This window comes from Patella vulgata, chromosome 3 (assembly GCF_932274485.2).
Source record: "Patella vulgata chromosome 3, xgPatVulg1.2, whole genome shotgun sequence".
In the NCBI taxonomy this organism is placed as follows: Eukaryota; Metazoa; Mollusca; class Gastropoda; family Patellidae; genus Patella; species Patella vulgata.
Window position 1 is genome coordinate 59,695,381 of NC_065881.2, and position 16,013 is coordinate 59,711,393.

At 37.4% G+C, this 16,013-nt stretch overlaps 1 protein-coding gene across 2 annotated transcripts; it reads left to right on the top strand.

Annotated features, from left to right (window-relative positions):
• Positions 1–1,154: 1,154 nt before the first annotated feature.
• LOC126816814 (toll-like receptor 2 type-2) lies at positions 1,155–13,719 on the top strand. 2 transcript variants are annotated; one of them, XM_050543555.2, is made up of 2 exons: positions 1,155–1,289; positions 3,982–6,520. In XM_050543555.2, exon 2 carries the CDS (start codon positions 4,072–4,074, stop codon positions 5,965–5,967), a length of 1,896 nt encoding a protein of 631 aa, XP_050399512.2. In that variant the 5' UTR covers positions 1,155–1,289; positions 3,982–4,071; the 3' UTR covers positions 5,968–6,520. The 2 variants fall into 2 exon arrangements, with proteins under 2 accessions (XP_050399512.2, XP_050399513.2); XM_050543556.2 differs by lacking the exon at positions 3,982–6,520 and adding an exon at positions 7,800–13,719 and having other exon boundaries at positions 1,192–1,289.
• The last annotated feature ends 2,294 nt before the right edge of the window (positions 13,720–16,013 follow it).

Consider the following 16,013-nt stretch of genomic DNA (forward strand, 5'->3'; position numbering starts at 1 on the left):
GCAGTTAAATATATATCTCATAACCAAATTAGGAATGTCAGATAGGTTTGAACCAACAAGGAAATCGAAGTTGGGGGTCACTTGTACATTTCGGTTGAATTTAATAAAAATGGATTTCATTTAAATTTGAATAATATCTAAAATATACTTATTACCGATAGTCTAATCAGTAGCCGTTTTAGAAAGACACATTTGTACGACACGTAAACTGACACGGGTCATCTGTCACAAAATAAATGGACATATACTCAGATTTAAACACATACTAAACTAACGCTGTCTGTCTATAATTAGCCCCGCTTGAGATCAGACATTAAGTTAGTTGGCCGACATTTTAATTCCTATATGGACGATTTTAGTCAAAAACATTAAGTAAACGTTGAATTGCTGAGAAGTATTTACATCGCTTCCATTTAATAAAATCGTGTGAATGGCAGATGTGAAACGGAGTAGAAACGCATTAAAAAATAGTATGATAATTTTGGACATGGCAGTCATTCAGGGTAGAGATCTATTCTCAAAGTAGATAGTTTTCTGTGTGCAGAATTATTTAGGTGGGTTACATGTAAATTCACGTCAAGTTATTATTTTGACCAACAGGCCATTTGCCGATGTATCTTTAAATAATTACATATATGGCCATCTAAAAGATTTCACAACTGACTCTTCGTCTAAGTCCAAACGACATATAATGAACTGGAAAAGTACAGAGAAAGTATCTACTTAATAATCCTGCTTCGGGTGTCCGAATGGTTAACGCGTGCCCGTTGCATGATAAGGCCTGTCATTGAGTCAAGTGGCGTGGTTTCGATTCCCCGCTTGTACATGACAGGGATTAGGGTCGCAGGGTCGCCTGTCCAACCTCGTGGTTTTTCTCCGGGTCCTCCGGTTTCATGCCACGCAAGCGATTTAATGAAATAAAAATTGAACCATATGTTAGTCCCGAAATGATATTGTTTGTGTTGAGTGGACGTTAAACCTCATTTCTCCGAAATGATATTGTTTGGGTTGAGTGGACGTTAAACTCTCTCTCTCTCTCTCTCTCTCTCTCTCTCTCTCTTTATATATATATATACACACACACATATCGGTTTCTGTATTTCTCAATGACAGCATGACACCAGAAGCATCGCGAATTTTCATTGGCTGATATGGTGTCCTACATTTAGACGTTGTTTGGGTCAACCGCATCCCAAATATTGTTTACATTAAAACTCCACCTGCTGCAAGTAAAATCACTTACGTCAAGCAAGGAAGTTCAATGAATAAGAAAGGGTGTGCCTAGTAAAGTAAGTTTCTTCTTCGATGTTATATTTTCAATTTATGTTATTTGTATAATTAAGTAATGGTTTTATACTAAATCAACCCACTTTATTTCCCGATAGTTTATCTTTGTTGCTTGCTATAGAAAGTGTAAGGGTTGTTTTGATTTGATGGAGGTTTTTAGTTGTGTCATACGGGACAGTTGCTTGTATTTTGAATACATAATTATTTGTACGAAGTGACACCACAATAGAATACAAAATCGCTAAAGAAGACGAAGGAGGGAGAGGAACCCATGCATTGTATTTGACACAGTCCTTGTAATATTAAAATGTTCAAACAAAATGGTATATCGACCATTCCTTAATAAATGAAATGAAATGAATTGGAGTTTAACGTTGTAAGAAAGTTGTAGACCTAAACCTGTAGTCGTAGTGTACGTATTTCTACAGTCCAAGTCCCATCTTTCTTATTCATCGAAATGATGAAATTACACTTATATCCGATACTGAATTGGCGGTTGGAACTTTGAATTGACGGTTGGGACTTGACTGATTGGGACTCCGAATTGACTGTTGGGACTTGACTGATTGGGACTCCGAATTGACTGTTGGAACGTTAGTGATTGGGTCGGAACTTTATTGATTGTAACTCTGAGTTGACGGTTGGAACTTTATTGATTGGAATTGACGGTCTAAACTTTAGGGCTCTTAATTGGCGGTTGGGTTGATTATTGATTTAAAGGATCTAAACCTTTTTGATTAGTGATGGGACTACCTCTATACTAATAATAGCATTTAAATTTGGTTTCGACAGACTAAGTATTTTTATTTAAATGTTATGTGTCTATCTTCGGAGGATCCGAATAATTTATTCAACTCTGTAGTTATTCAAGTACTAACGGGGTGTATCTTTGTCTAACAATTAAGATAATTTATTCTTCTTCCGTTGACGCATCGTGACTTCTGTTCACTCGGAAATACATCTTAAAGGGGGTAAGTCTTTAACTCAATATCATCGACAGTCTTCGACATTGCAAACAAGACTTATTGGTCAATTTAAATCAACATGATGCTGTTATCTAACCCTGAAAAGATGGGCTTCTGATATCAACTATTTAAGACAAAATGACAATTTTAAAATTGGCACACGAATGCTAAACATATCCCACAGGTGAATGCTACCTGTGTAGACTGAAATAACGAGACGCTAAAGATTGCCATTAAATTTGCACTCTTCGGGTACTTCGCCGAACATTAACTGATGAGAAATTACAGTAAAAAACAGAAACGACTGAATGTAAATCAGTTTATATACATTCATATTACATTATTATATGCGTTGCGACACATTTATGTCCATTTCTAGGTGCCAAATACTATATAATTATAGCGATTTAGCTCCTTTAAGTGAATGATTTATAAATTATGCAGTTTAAAGCCGGTTATTGGTACTTGGAGAAATGTGGGTGAATCAGTGTGACATGACAGTATATTTTAAAGGCAACACAGTTGAAGGATGTGACTAATATACATACAGGATGTAGGTTTTACTTCGTAATGTATAGTATGGTGTGTAAATAATCTCCGTGATATATTCTGACAAACAGGACGGGGGCCGAACGGTAGAAAGTTTCATTACATTGATGCTAATGGAGTCATTTCAATATCCGGTTACCGAACATGGTGAATATGTTGATCTTGCGTGTAATAGAGAACAAAGAAACTGCATTTACGCATTCAGTTATGTGGTACTTGTATGCTTATAAATTGTTTTTATTCAAATATTATTCTTAATTCATCAGTCACGTCTAGCTATGATAAATATGTTTGCTCATGTTTTTTTTTCTTTCTCTCGTTTCAAATGCAATCATCTTTGTCATTAATTGATGAATTGGGTAACGGTCCCGTTGTTGTAATTCATTTCTGTATTAACGCAGATTGCTCTATAGAATAAGCCGTTGGTGTTGATTTTATTTTGAGAAATAACTTAGATGCAGAGTCGATGTTGCATTAGACCTATACTTTAGCGTTGTATTTTTAAGCGATCTCATAATCACAGCATTGATCAGTTAAAAAATATGTGCCATATGTTATTGTGTGAAAATATTCATAAATGGCCCTTGGGCAATTACCCCAGGACCTGTGTCTCCATATTGTTTCTGGGGCATTCCGATTAGAATTTAGGGTTAATAATTAAATGTGTGCCACATTTATCGACGAGCGCTGTGAGTTTATTCTATATTGATTACTGTATCATAAGGCCTGTCATTGAGTCAACTGGCGTGGTTTCGATTCCCCTGATGCACGTGACAATGAGTAGGGTCGCCTGTCCAACCTCGTGGGTTTTCTCCGGGTTCTCCGGTTTCCTCACACTGTTAAAGACCCCTACGCGCAAGAACATTATTGAAATAAAATTGAACCATATGTTAGTCCCGAGATGACCTAGCTTGTGTCGAGTGGACGTTAAACCCCATTTCTCGCTCATCAGAATTGTAACGTATATGAATCTTAAATGAGATTAGGACAAGCTAACCTCTTCTCTTCTTTCAAATTATTTAAGGCAACTACTACAACATATCAAAGGGGTTGCCGAATAATTGAACAACTCTAGAAGACAAAGGTGTCAAATTCTTCTATTTACCATCCACATAAACAAGCAATTCTACAGTATAACAAAACTTTAACTTATAAGATATTATGTTTGAATCTATTTTAGATCTGTAAAAACGCCAGTGCCATAAAGGGAAATAATGCCAGCGCATTCGCTTCCGACACCTCACAGTATACACATTTTACTAGAAACAGAATGGTCCTAAAGACAGCTTCTTTCGTGTTTGGATTAGTTCTTGTTTGCGGATACATAGTTGTTGGGACGCCACTACCATTAAACGATACCGCAGACAACCCAGTCGCAGATGTAAACAATGAAAATATCCAGGTCAGCAATACATCCGAGAACATTGATATTAGCATTTTAGGTGACAATTTGTGCGATATAGTCTCAAAGAATCAGAATTATAGTGTTATTTGCAATGTCGATAATAATGGCGTGTTTGAGTTTACAACCTTTAGAGACTGGTCAAAGTTAATGCCAAATTCTTCGACTATTTCTTTATCCGTCACTTGCGTAGCCGGCGGTGTTATTAAACTGCCATGGCCCTTCCTTTCACTTAATCTAGAATACTTATCTGTATCAGGTTGTCGGGTTCAAGAATTTTTTTCAGAAATGTTTGACTTTGAGACTATTAAATCGATACCAGTCAAGCTTAGCCATGTTGAAATAGTAGATACAAATATCGAAATAGATTTTGTAGATACAATGCAAATATCCTTAAACTTCAGTGACATTTCTCCAGAATACGAATGCGGACCTATAAATGTTCGAACATACATATGGCGCAATGTTACTATGTCAATTGTTGGTGAGATGCCATTACCAGACTATTCTTATCATTATGATGACAGTCTAGAAACGGCACGACAACAGGCCGTAAGAGCTAATAACGACCCGACACACACATGCAATTACAAAGCAACGGAGACTTATGAACAATCAAATACTAATGGAATTTCCCCGTTTGAATTATCAATGCTGGTTGGCAATTCGTATTTCCCTAATCTGAAATTATTAAACTATACCAATACTGGCTACAAGGATATTCCCAACGAACTTGTTGATTGGCGCAAAGAGTTCCCAAAGCTAGAAAAACTTGATTTGTCTCATAACGATCTATCTAGATTCCATTTTAAGGACGTGGGGTACGGTACGACACCTACTGGTTATATAAACCTTCAGTATAATAATATACAGTCTTTAAGTGAAACGGAAATCGAGTCTTTATCACTATTAGAATCCGCCTTAATTGATATCAGAAATAATCCATTTAAGTGTGAGTGTAACGAAATTACTTACTTTAACCAATTTCTACTGCAAAATGACGGTCCTGTAGCCGCGGGACTTCGGGCGGACTATGAATATCTGTGGGATATAAAGTGCGTTCAGCCTCCAAGACTTGCAGGGCGAAAAATATCAGAACTTAACAAAAGTATTCTTTGTGATGCGGATGTTTCAATTTACGTTGCACAGATTGCAACTCTATCAACAGTTGTAATAATACTACTGATTATTATTGTATTGATAACAAGATATCGTAAAGATATTCGTATAATATTCTTTACACGCTTAAATATCATTCTTCCATGTCAACCAAAAGAAGACAACGCACACAAAAAGTTCGACGCCTTTATTAGCTACAGTAGTGCGGATACTGAATGGGTTCTGAAAACTCTGGCACCGGGTCTGGAAGTTGAAGAATCAGGTTTCAATTTCAAGCTTTGCCTACATCATCGAGATTTCGAAGTCGGTTCGTATATTTGCGATAATATTATATCTAGTGTGGAAAACAGTCGCCATACTGTTTTGGTAATCTCCAAACACTTTCTAGAAAGTGAGTGGTGTGTTATGGAATTTCGTACGGCTCTTCGCCAAAGTTTGTTAGAGAAGTCACAGCACATGGTAATTATTCTCCTTGAAGATGTTACTTTAACAGATATCGAAGCAGATTTCCGTCGATGTCTTCAGACGATGACATATATCAAAACAGACGACATTTTGTTCTGGGACAGGATACGTTACGCTTTGGCGAAGAAATCCCGACCTTTGAAGACTACTCCTATCTGTTTAAAAGAAGAGAGTCAATAAACTGTCACATAGTTGTATCAGCTTTAATTGTATTATCATTTTTTCTGGTTTTAATTCCAAAATAAAAGTAAACATAATGTGCTTCTGCATTAAGTCAAATTGCATGACCACTTTTGCCTTAGTCACGAATTTATTTTATTCAATTAGAGATATAAAATGACTTTAATACCAGACAATATTGAAAGCTATCATATTGCGATGTGCTCTTTAAATGTTTATATTTCAATGGTTATTCTAATTGTTATTGCGATATAATTGTCGGGTAGTTTTAATAGTTATGTTATGTTGTCGTGGTTTATTTTGGTCAGCCGATGACATATCTATTAACAAAATTGCAATCCATACCTTAATGATCTTGCTTGAACGAGGAAATAACTGATTGTCCATGTGGTATAATTATATAACCAACTGTAATTGGTTGTATCTGCGTGTGTGTCTGTTAGGAATACTTCTTGTTCTGTCCTGCCATTTAGGATGTAAATGTATGCATGCTTATCCATCTGTGCTTTGTTCCTGTATTGTATATTTTATAATAATACATTTACTTTTTGTATGGTTCATTGTGTTTATTTTCTCATGAGTATCTGATAGTTTCGTATCTAAGATCGATCTGATCATTTTAATATTTCTACATCGTTTATATCAGTAAGATGATTAAAGATGCATTACACGAGAGCTAAATCTGCCTATTGCAGGCCTTTATTTAGGTCTTAAATCTTATCTAAATTTTGTTGTGGATGAAATAACCGCGTATTGGATAATCGAGACTTTATTTATTATCGTAACAACGGTAGTAATTGAATCGCTAATATCTAGGTTCACAGTGAAGCAATTTGAATGAAATTTTCAGCATATTTACATTGCAACTATTATATATAAAGCGAGAACTGTTAGCTCTTTATCTAATCCTACCTAATGCCCCTTTAAATATATGTAATTTTGGGTAGTGATTTTCAGACTGCCCTACTGTGTGAACGCTCTAGAAAATACCGTCTAACCTTTGTTAAAATTTATGTCTATAATTACTTGATAAATGGTGTAAGTGTGCGTTCGAGCAATAATCGGAAATTTTCTGACTGAGCTTCAACCTTTTTCATTCATATGTAAGGCCTGGGGAGAAATGCCTGAAGCAAAGCTAGGGGGAATGGCTATATGATGGGGGAGGGGGGGGGGGTAGCAGAATACATTATAAACTACTGAACCAGAAAACGGGACTATTTATGCAAACCGTTTAGATATTGATGGGCACGTGAGTGACTACTAACACCCATGTTATATACTCCCGGGTATACCATTTTCGGTTAATATTCTATATAAAATTTGGGCAAAATCTATACAGTCCTTCTAATCCCACGGGATCATGTATGTCTATGACCGCTGTAGTCTTACTTATATGAACTATAATGTCTCGGGTTCGAATCCAACCCTGGATCGACACCGAACGGCGACATTTTTCCATGTTAACGCCATTCCATTTTTTCATATTGGATGAAAACCTGTGTACTCATTGGCATGCACGTAAATGGACCTCGACTATTAGAACATAGTAGATGTAAAGGCCGCTCTCCCACCCTGCCCCACCCTTGCACTGAGCACGTGACCATTGTAAAGTGATTGTAATCATTTTTTCGTCGCGAACAGGAAAACTTGTCATGGGGAACCCCCTTTCTTATGATACTATTATTGGTTGGCTAAAATCATCTCAACTTCCAATTTGCAATGCTTATAAGCAAATATTATGTAGTTCTAGAGCATTAGTTACTGATAAGATATTATGTTTGAATCTATTTTAGATAAGTAAAGGCAAATAATACTAACCCTTTCGATTACAGATATTTTACTGGAAACAAGATGTTCCTAAAGGCAGCTTCTGTCGTGTTTGGACTGGTTCTAATTTGTGGATACATAGTTGCCGGGACACTACTACCAACAAACGATAACCCAGGCAACCTAGCTGCAAATAGACGCATTGAAGAAATCCTATCGGGGAATATTGATAATAGCATTTTAAGTAATCATTCTTTGAGTGGTACTAAATACATTTCAGAGATAGAAAACAAAGTGTGCGATATAAATAACCCGATCTCTTGTTTACCAGAAGTACGATGGTCCTGAAGATAATTTCTGTCGTATTTGGATTCACTTTTATTTGCGGGTGTATAGTTTGTAAGACACCGCCAATAAAAGAGTCCTTGGGCCACAATATATCTGGCAACAATGACAGAAACAATTTAAGTGATCAAATTTTCAGTGATGGCAATTATACTTCACAGATACAAAAGATGTGCGATATAAACTCAAAGAAACAGAATTATACGGTTATTTGTAGTGTCGATAAAAATAGTGTGTTTGAATTTACAAAATTTAGAGAATGGTCTAAGTTAAAGCCAAATTCTTCCACTATTTCTTTATCCATAACTTGCTCAGAAGGTGGCGTTATTAAACTGCCGTGGCCCTTTCGTTCATTTAATCTTGTACGATTATTTGTCTTAGGCTGTCTGGTTCGGGAATTTTTCATAGAGGTGTTTGACACTGAAATTATTAAAAGGATACCGGACAAGCTTAAGCATGTTGAAATAGTAGATACAAATATAGAAATAGATTTTAAAGAATCAATGCAAATCTCCGTAAACTTCAGTGAGATTTCAGCAGAATACAAGTGTGGGCCTTTAAATTTGAGAACTTACATAGCACGCAATGTTAGTGTAGCATCTGTAAGTGATATACAATTATCAGCCTACAGATCTACCCACGACCCGTCCAACACTTGCAGATACAAAGCAGCAGAAATTTATGAGCTCTCGGATACAAATGAATTGTCCAAGTTTGAATTACCAATGCTGACTGACAATTTATATTTCCCCAATCTGAAAGTAATAAACTATACTAATACTGGTCACACAGATATTCCCAACGAACTTGTTGATTGGCGCAAAGAGTTCCCAAAGCTAGAAAAACTTGATTTGTCTCATAACGATCTATCTAGATTCCATTTTAAGGACGTGGGGTACGGTACGACACCTACTGGTTATATAAACCTTCAGTATAATAATATACAGTCTTTAAGTGAAACGGAAATCAAGTCTTTATCACTATTAAAATCCGCCTTAATTGATATCAGAAATAATCCATTTAAGTGTGAGTGTAACGAAATTACTTACTTTAACCAATTTCTACTGCAAAATGACGGTCCTGTAGCCGCGGGACTTCGGGCGGACTATGAATATCTGTGGGATATAAAGTGCGTTCAGCCTCCAAGACTTGCAGGGCGAAAAATATCAGAACTTAACAAAAGTATTCTTTGTGATGCGGATGTTTCAATTTACGTTGCACAGATTGCAACTCTATCAACAGTTGTAATAATACTACTGATTATTATTGTATTGATAACAAGATATCGTAAAGATATTCGTATAATATTCTTTACACGCTTAAATATCATTCTTCCATGTCAACCAAAGGAAGACAACGCGCACAAAAAGTTCGACGCCTTTATTAGCTACAGTAGTGCGGATACTGAATGGGTTCTGAAAACTTTGGCACCGGGTCTGGAAGTTGAAGAATCGGATTTCAATTTCAAGCTTTGCCTACATCATCGAGATTTTGAAGTCGGTTCGTATATTTCCGATAACATTATATCAAGTGTGGAAAATAGTCGTCATACTATTTTGGTCGTCTCTAGACATTTTCTACAAAGTGAGTGGTGTGTTTTGGAATTCCGTACCGCGCTTCACCAGAGTCTGCTAGAGAAGCGAAAGCATATGGTAATTATTCTCTTGGAAGACGTTACTTTAACAGACGTCGAAGCAGATTTCCGTCGATGTCTCCAGACGATGACATTTATTAAAGCAGACGACAAATTGTTCTGGGACAGAATACGTTACGCTTTGGCGAAGAAATCCCGCCCAGTTAGGTCGTCTCCGTCAGTGCATATTAAGAAGAGTACTGTAAATAGTGATGTTATGTCTGTTGTGATTAGTTAAGGCTCCAGTTTACATTCTCAATTTGTTTTTAGTGTGGATACTAGACTGTGTTGTTGTTAGCGGGTATATTTAAAAGTAACAAGTCCATAATCATTTTCTATTTCCTCTATCTATATGTTCGAGATTAATTTCACAACACAGCGCATTATGTAACCAAGTCAAATTAGATTTAGTATGGAATTATCTTCTAAGTGTCTGACCAATCTGCCAATCCACTGATGAGATACAAGTGATTTGTGTTCTAATCTATATACATGTTGTGTTTTTTCAGAACAAAAATATATCAGTAACAATAGTATAGGGTTTCTATGGACCCCCTATACGTGCACATATTAACACATACCATTCCCGAAATGACCTAGCGTGTATGGGCGGAGTTAACACACTCTCTCTCTCTCTCACTCTTAAATTTGAGTGCATACTCGGGTAATATTATGCTATGGTTAACATTCTCTAAAACTGGTTAAATGTTTGTTTCTATCTGTAACAATAGTATAGAGTTTCTATGCCCCCCCCCCCTCTCTCACCTAAAATTGAGTGCACACTCGGGTAATATTATGATATGGTTAACTGGCTAAATGTTTGTTTCTGTCTATCTTCCCTTTAGATGACCATTTTAATTAAATATGTTTTTATGTTATTATGTTTGTTTAATTAGGTTATTTTATGTGATTGTTTTGATTGCAATAGGTTATTTTTTTGTGATTTTAAGTAGTTTTATCATGTCTTTGTTTGAATAGGTGATTTGATATGATTGTCTTTAACATATATGTTAATTTATGTGGTGTATGGTTTAAATATGTAATTTTATGTGGTATTTTGTTTAAATATGTTATTTTATGTATGGGGTGCTGGGGTTCGAGAACACAAATATGACTTTCTGTGAGGCGACAAATCAGATAGATCACAGAATATTTCTTTCGTTTTTAATATAGATAAAGCTCAAGCAATATTTCAATAGTGAATCCATCCATCTTTATTTTGTTAGATAAGTATAGGACGCTACACGGGTTTATGATATTCCTAAGTAAAACGTATAATACATGTAGAATACCACTCGCACTATTTGCAATCTAAATCAGACACTAACAGGCACTTGTATTCTTTACTAATTTAGTTGGAATGGAGGAAGTTACCTGTAAATAATAAGCAATCTTGGTTTTAATTCCTTTAAGGTTGTCCCTTCCAATTGTCGGCTAATGACCAGTCTCCTCAGGGAGGTGCTGTTTACTTTTCGATAATTTATAGAATCATAAAGGGTCTCATTCATCTGAATCTGTATTTCTAATTCCGGTCGGTTTGGTGCGTCGTCACTAAATCATAGCAGTAATATATCTAGAGGCTTTGTCATGTTTATACCTCTTTAAACTGATCTCGTTCATTGAATTGATCAAACGTTCCGTATGTAAAGTATGCATCAAATCAAATAATAGTTATCTAAAGAGTAATGTATATATGTTTACATAAAATATATTTTTGTATTAGACCAGTAAACGACGCAGTCTTAAAATCAACATTGAAGGGAGGTAATCGGTATCTCCGTCTATGGACTCGAACAAGCAATTATTTGCCCATTGACTTCAATGTTAAAAGGATGTAACATCACAGGTTGTAGCTTTTTGCTCAACATTCCGTTGGTTCCCATCTTTATAGGCACTATGGGGACTACATTTGGCAATCTCCTCATCATAATTTTGTAGGGGGTTGACCGTTTAGATTTTTTGCTACGGGGATTTGAAGTTGACTGGGGTGAAAATCTTACTTCCGACACAATGATTGCTCTGCAGAAAGACACTTTACACCCCCTATGCCTCCGCTCTAATATCATCAGTATTACCCAAAACTGCTATGAAATTGCAAATTTGATCCCTTTTCTCCAATTCTAGACCAAAAAGTCAACCAAAAATTGCAGGAAGTGGGGAGAAAAAAATTAAGGAAAAAATTGTCTATTTATAACTCGGACTACATTTCTCTCGCTAACCCTTGTCTCCCCCGTTTGGCCATTTCTTTGGTCGACAATTGAAGAAGGGTGTTTTAATTTACATTTTTTTTTTTTTGCTAGATTTAGCTTTGCCATTTTGAGACGAAGGGATCAAGAAGTAAACAGACATGAATGAATCGGGGCCTATCGATACGTTTTGACCGAGCGTAACAGAATATCGACATTGGCAACACATTTCCTTTTATATATCAGATGATTGTGATTTGTGCTATTAATATTATGGTCATTCTTAGCGGGTGTTAGCCAAAGGGTGTCACATTTGCTTGTAGTTCTTTCCCTTTGGTTGCAAAGGCTACATAACAAGTCCAGAGATTGGTTGTGCACAAGTTTGTACATGAACATGCATGTCGAACACTTTCGCATTTAAATTTAGTTTAATCAGATTAATAGAATTGTTTAAAGGGCCAATTTGAACAATTTGTGAATGGCGAGTATATTTTGTCATAGTTTAATCGACTCCTCTTGTTGAATAGTCTGTCAGATTGTCTTGATTATCATACAGAATTTGGTGTACTAGTAATAGTTTTTTATTTCAACTTTTGTGTGAACGTTAATTTGCATAGTGTTAATTAATCATTTTAAATACATGTATGTGAAGTTGTAATCGATAGAAAAAAAACCAGAAAGAAAACAGAAAAAAAGTTATTTTGAAGTCATATTTTCCTTAAGAAGAGTACCAAAGCTAAAGCGTCGGTATTCTGCAACAGCATCACTACCACCACCTACCTGTTGTTCTCCGTTTTCTATTCCTTCACTAACGACGATCGTTTGTCAACAGGTAGGGGCTGTGGGTTATTCCTCCACTAACGATGATCGTTTGCCAATCGATAGGGGCCGTGGGCTATTGTTCCACTCACGATAATCATTTGCCAATAAGCAAGGCCCTCGACAAGGCTGCCCGGGTCCTGGGATAAGCGACTTGTTGAGGGGCGGCGTGTTATCCGGGCTCGAAAATTTTTGAACGATATGTGGTCTCAAGTTATCTGGAGTCACTGGAGGTCACTTGGTTAAAACACAGAAACTGAGATAGGCAAAAATTTCGCTTTCAGTTTCGCTAGATCACAGGCGCACGCACCATCATAGTAGCTAACCCTAACCCATCATTGTAGCGTTCTGCAGGCCTGGACTAGGCTCCGATTACCTGCTGGGGCCCGGTTACCCTGACGGTGACGAGAACGTCAAAAGTAACGAGGACGTCCCGTGGCCCCATTGCGCGAAGTGAACTTACATAATCCGATTCTAACCCTACCAACGCCACTGGGTACCCATATTCAGAAAAATCACCGATTTTCTTTACGATTAAAGATACATTATGGAGATTCGATAACGAGTTGGCAGTTCTCACTATAAAAGTTAACAACTAGATAATGTAAAGGCAATTTTTTGAAAATTTCATTCAAATTGATCCACTACGACCCGAGGACTGAGCGGTTGAAATTTCCGGCTAGCCTTGATCATCATTACTAAAGTCAGTACGATAAACAGCATAGTCTCGATTATCCATTTAATCGTTAAATCGTGAAGGAAACTTATGCAGTAAATCGGCTCGTAACCCACTAAAGATCGCAGGCTAGCGATGCCATCTAGAGTTGATCATGGTCTGGATGGGTTAATTAATGTCTAATTAATAAATTAGATAACATTTCAGGCCTAAAGAAAGACCTGCAATAGACAGATTTAGCTCTTGCATAATGTATGTTTAAGTAACAGTGCATTTTTCTTATTAATTTATACAAATTTTTAAAAAAAACAACATTGCTTGGCATACCTCCGGGCCCCTCTAGGCTCCGGGCCCCTGGACAAGTGTCCCAGCTGCCCCCCCCCCGCCCTTCTCACGGGCCCTGCCAATAGGTAGGGACCGTTGGCTATTCCTCCACTAACGATGATCGTTTGCCAATAATAGATAGGGCCCGTGGGCTATTCCTCCACTTACGATGTTTTTCTGTTTCACTCGTCTTGTACGAGGCAATCCATTTTATATTGGAAACGCAGGTATATTCCACCAAACTTTGATACCAAATGAAGCATTTAAATCAATTCATAGGCGTAGGAGCCGGGGGGGGGGGGCAGGGGGGCATATGCCCCCCCAAAAATTTATTTTCGGGCAATGAAAAATTCGACGACCTTTTTTTGCTATTAACGTTTAGAGAAAAAATATAACTAACTTATTTCTATGAGATCCACACTTTTTCTTGTCCACTGCATATGCCCGAAAATATGCCCGAAGCTCTCTTATGATAGGTATGCCCGAAAAAACGGTATTGCCCGAAAATAGGTATTGCCGGAAAAACTGGCATCGGGCCGGAAAGCAGCAGAGGAAACTAGCAGTAAAACGCGTTTGCGACCGTCAAATATTCCAAAATGTTCTTGGCGGGTCATTCGCCTCTCAAAGAAAACCGGCGCCGCTGTCTATAAATCCGAAATTTTTCGGGCATTTCTAGTTTTGCTTCCCTAACTGTCATCGAGCCCTAATAAAACACTAACTTTACTTTTCTTGTAATTGAATATCACGAATTTGTACTGAATTGACTATGGATTAAAACATTTTGTCTGGAGCCACTCTACTTTGTGCGACATTTTTCAGGCATCGATTATTATTTGTGAATGCAGATGCAACAGTCTGATTGGATGGTTAGAATTCAGAGTGGGATTTCAGTTACAAAACCATTGGATACTTTTGGAGTTGCTTACACGGGCTAGAATAGCAGAAAACGCATTTACGGTGATTAAATTTTCAAATTGTTCTCCGGGAGGGTGAGGCCTCCATATACCGCGCGACGATTGATTGGTTGTTTGGAATTCGGGTCAGCCAGGTAGGCTATATTGGACCAAATTGAAGTTGCTGTATTCACAGACTGGAATAACAGGAAAACGCGTTTGCGGCAGTTACATTTTCAAAATTTTCTCCCAACGGCCCCGTCTTCGTTGACTGTAAACGATTGATTGGAATTCGAGTCAGCCACCTTAATAAGGCTATAATATATATTCGACCACTTTGAAGTTGCTTTGTTCACCGGCTGAAATAGCAGGAAAACGCGTTTGCGACAGTTAAATTTTCAAAATTTACTCCTAACGGTCCCGTCTTCGAGGACTGTAAACGATTGATTGGAATTCCGAGTCAGCCACCTTAATTAGGCTATATTAGACCACTTTGAAGTTGCTTTGTTCAACGGCTGCAATAGCAGGAAAACGTGTTTGCTGCCGTCAAATATTCCAAAATTGTCTTTGGGGGGGGGGGGGGTATACAAGGTCGCTGCTGTCTGTAAACCCGAAATTTTTTCGGGCATATCGGGTTCTGCCCCCCTAACTGTCATCGAGCCCCTACGCCTGTGAATCAATTTTTTATCATAACAAATATCCCCAAACTTCTATCAGTCACTCCAAGCTCCTGGGTTTTCTCCGGTTCATCAGGTTTCCTTCCACTGCTGAAGACCCCTAAGCGCAAGCGAATTATTGAAATAAAATTGAACCATATGTTAGTCCCGAAATGACCTTGTTTGTGTCGAGTGGGCGTTAATCCCCATCTCTCTCTCTCTCTCTCTCTCTCTCTCAGTCACGTACCCAGAGCGCTTATAAATATACACATCGATTTCGTTCTCCAAACTGAACCGAACATCGATTTTTGAGCGAGTACTGAATTGCTTTCGTTTGTGTTGTAACCAGTCTACATCCGATGACACTTCTTACTTATCCTCGGTATCCTCAGTGGTATTAGTGGTATCGTTCCGTTGTAAAGTATTTGGCCACTGATCACTAATGATTTCACCATTGACTTTAGTGTTAAACCTCGTCTTTTAGACGGCTTTAACTTTTCCCCAAATTTTCGCTGGGTAGAACGCTTTCCAGCTGGAGCAACATGTGGCAACTTCTTGCTCAAAAGCAATTTGAGGTTCACCATGGAAAACTTGAGATACACAAACTGGAAGTAAAAAACAATAAACATGCAATTAGTCGCCCCAAATTTCATCCTTCCGCCTTAAAATCAAGAATATTCACCAAAACCTGGCAGAAAATGTATTTTCAAACCCTTTTCTTCGATTCTTCAACAAAAAGTAAACAAA

Coding starts and splice junctions, on each gene's coding strand:
- LOC126816814 (XM_050543555.2), top strand. CDS start 4,072: ATGGTCCTAAAGACAGCTTCTTTCGTGTTTGGATTAGTTCTTGTTTGC.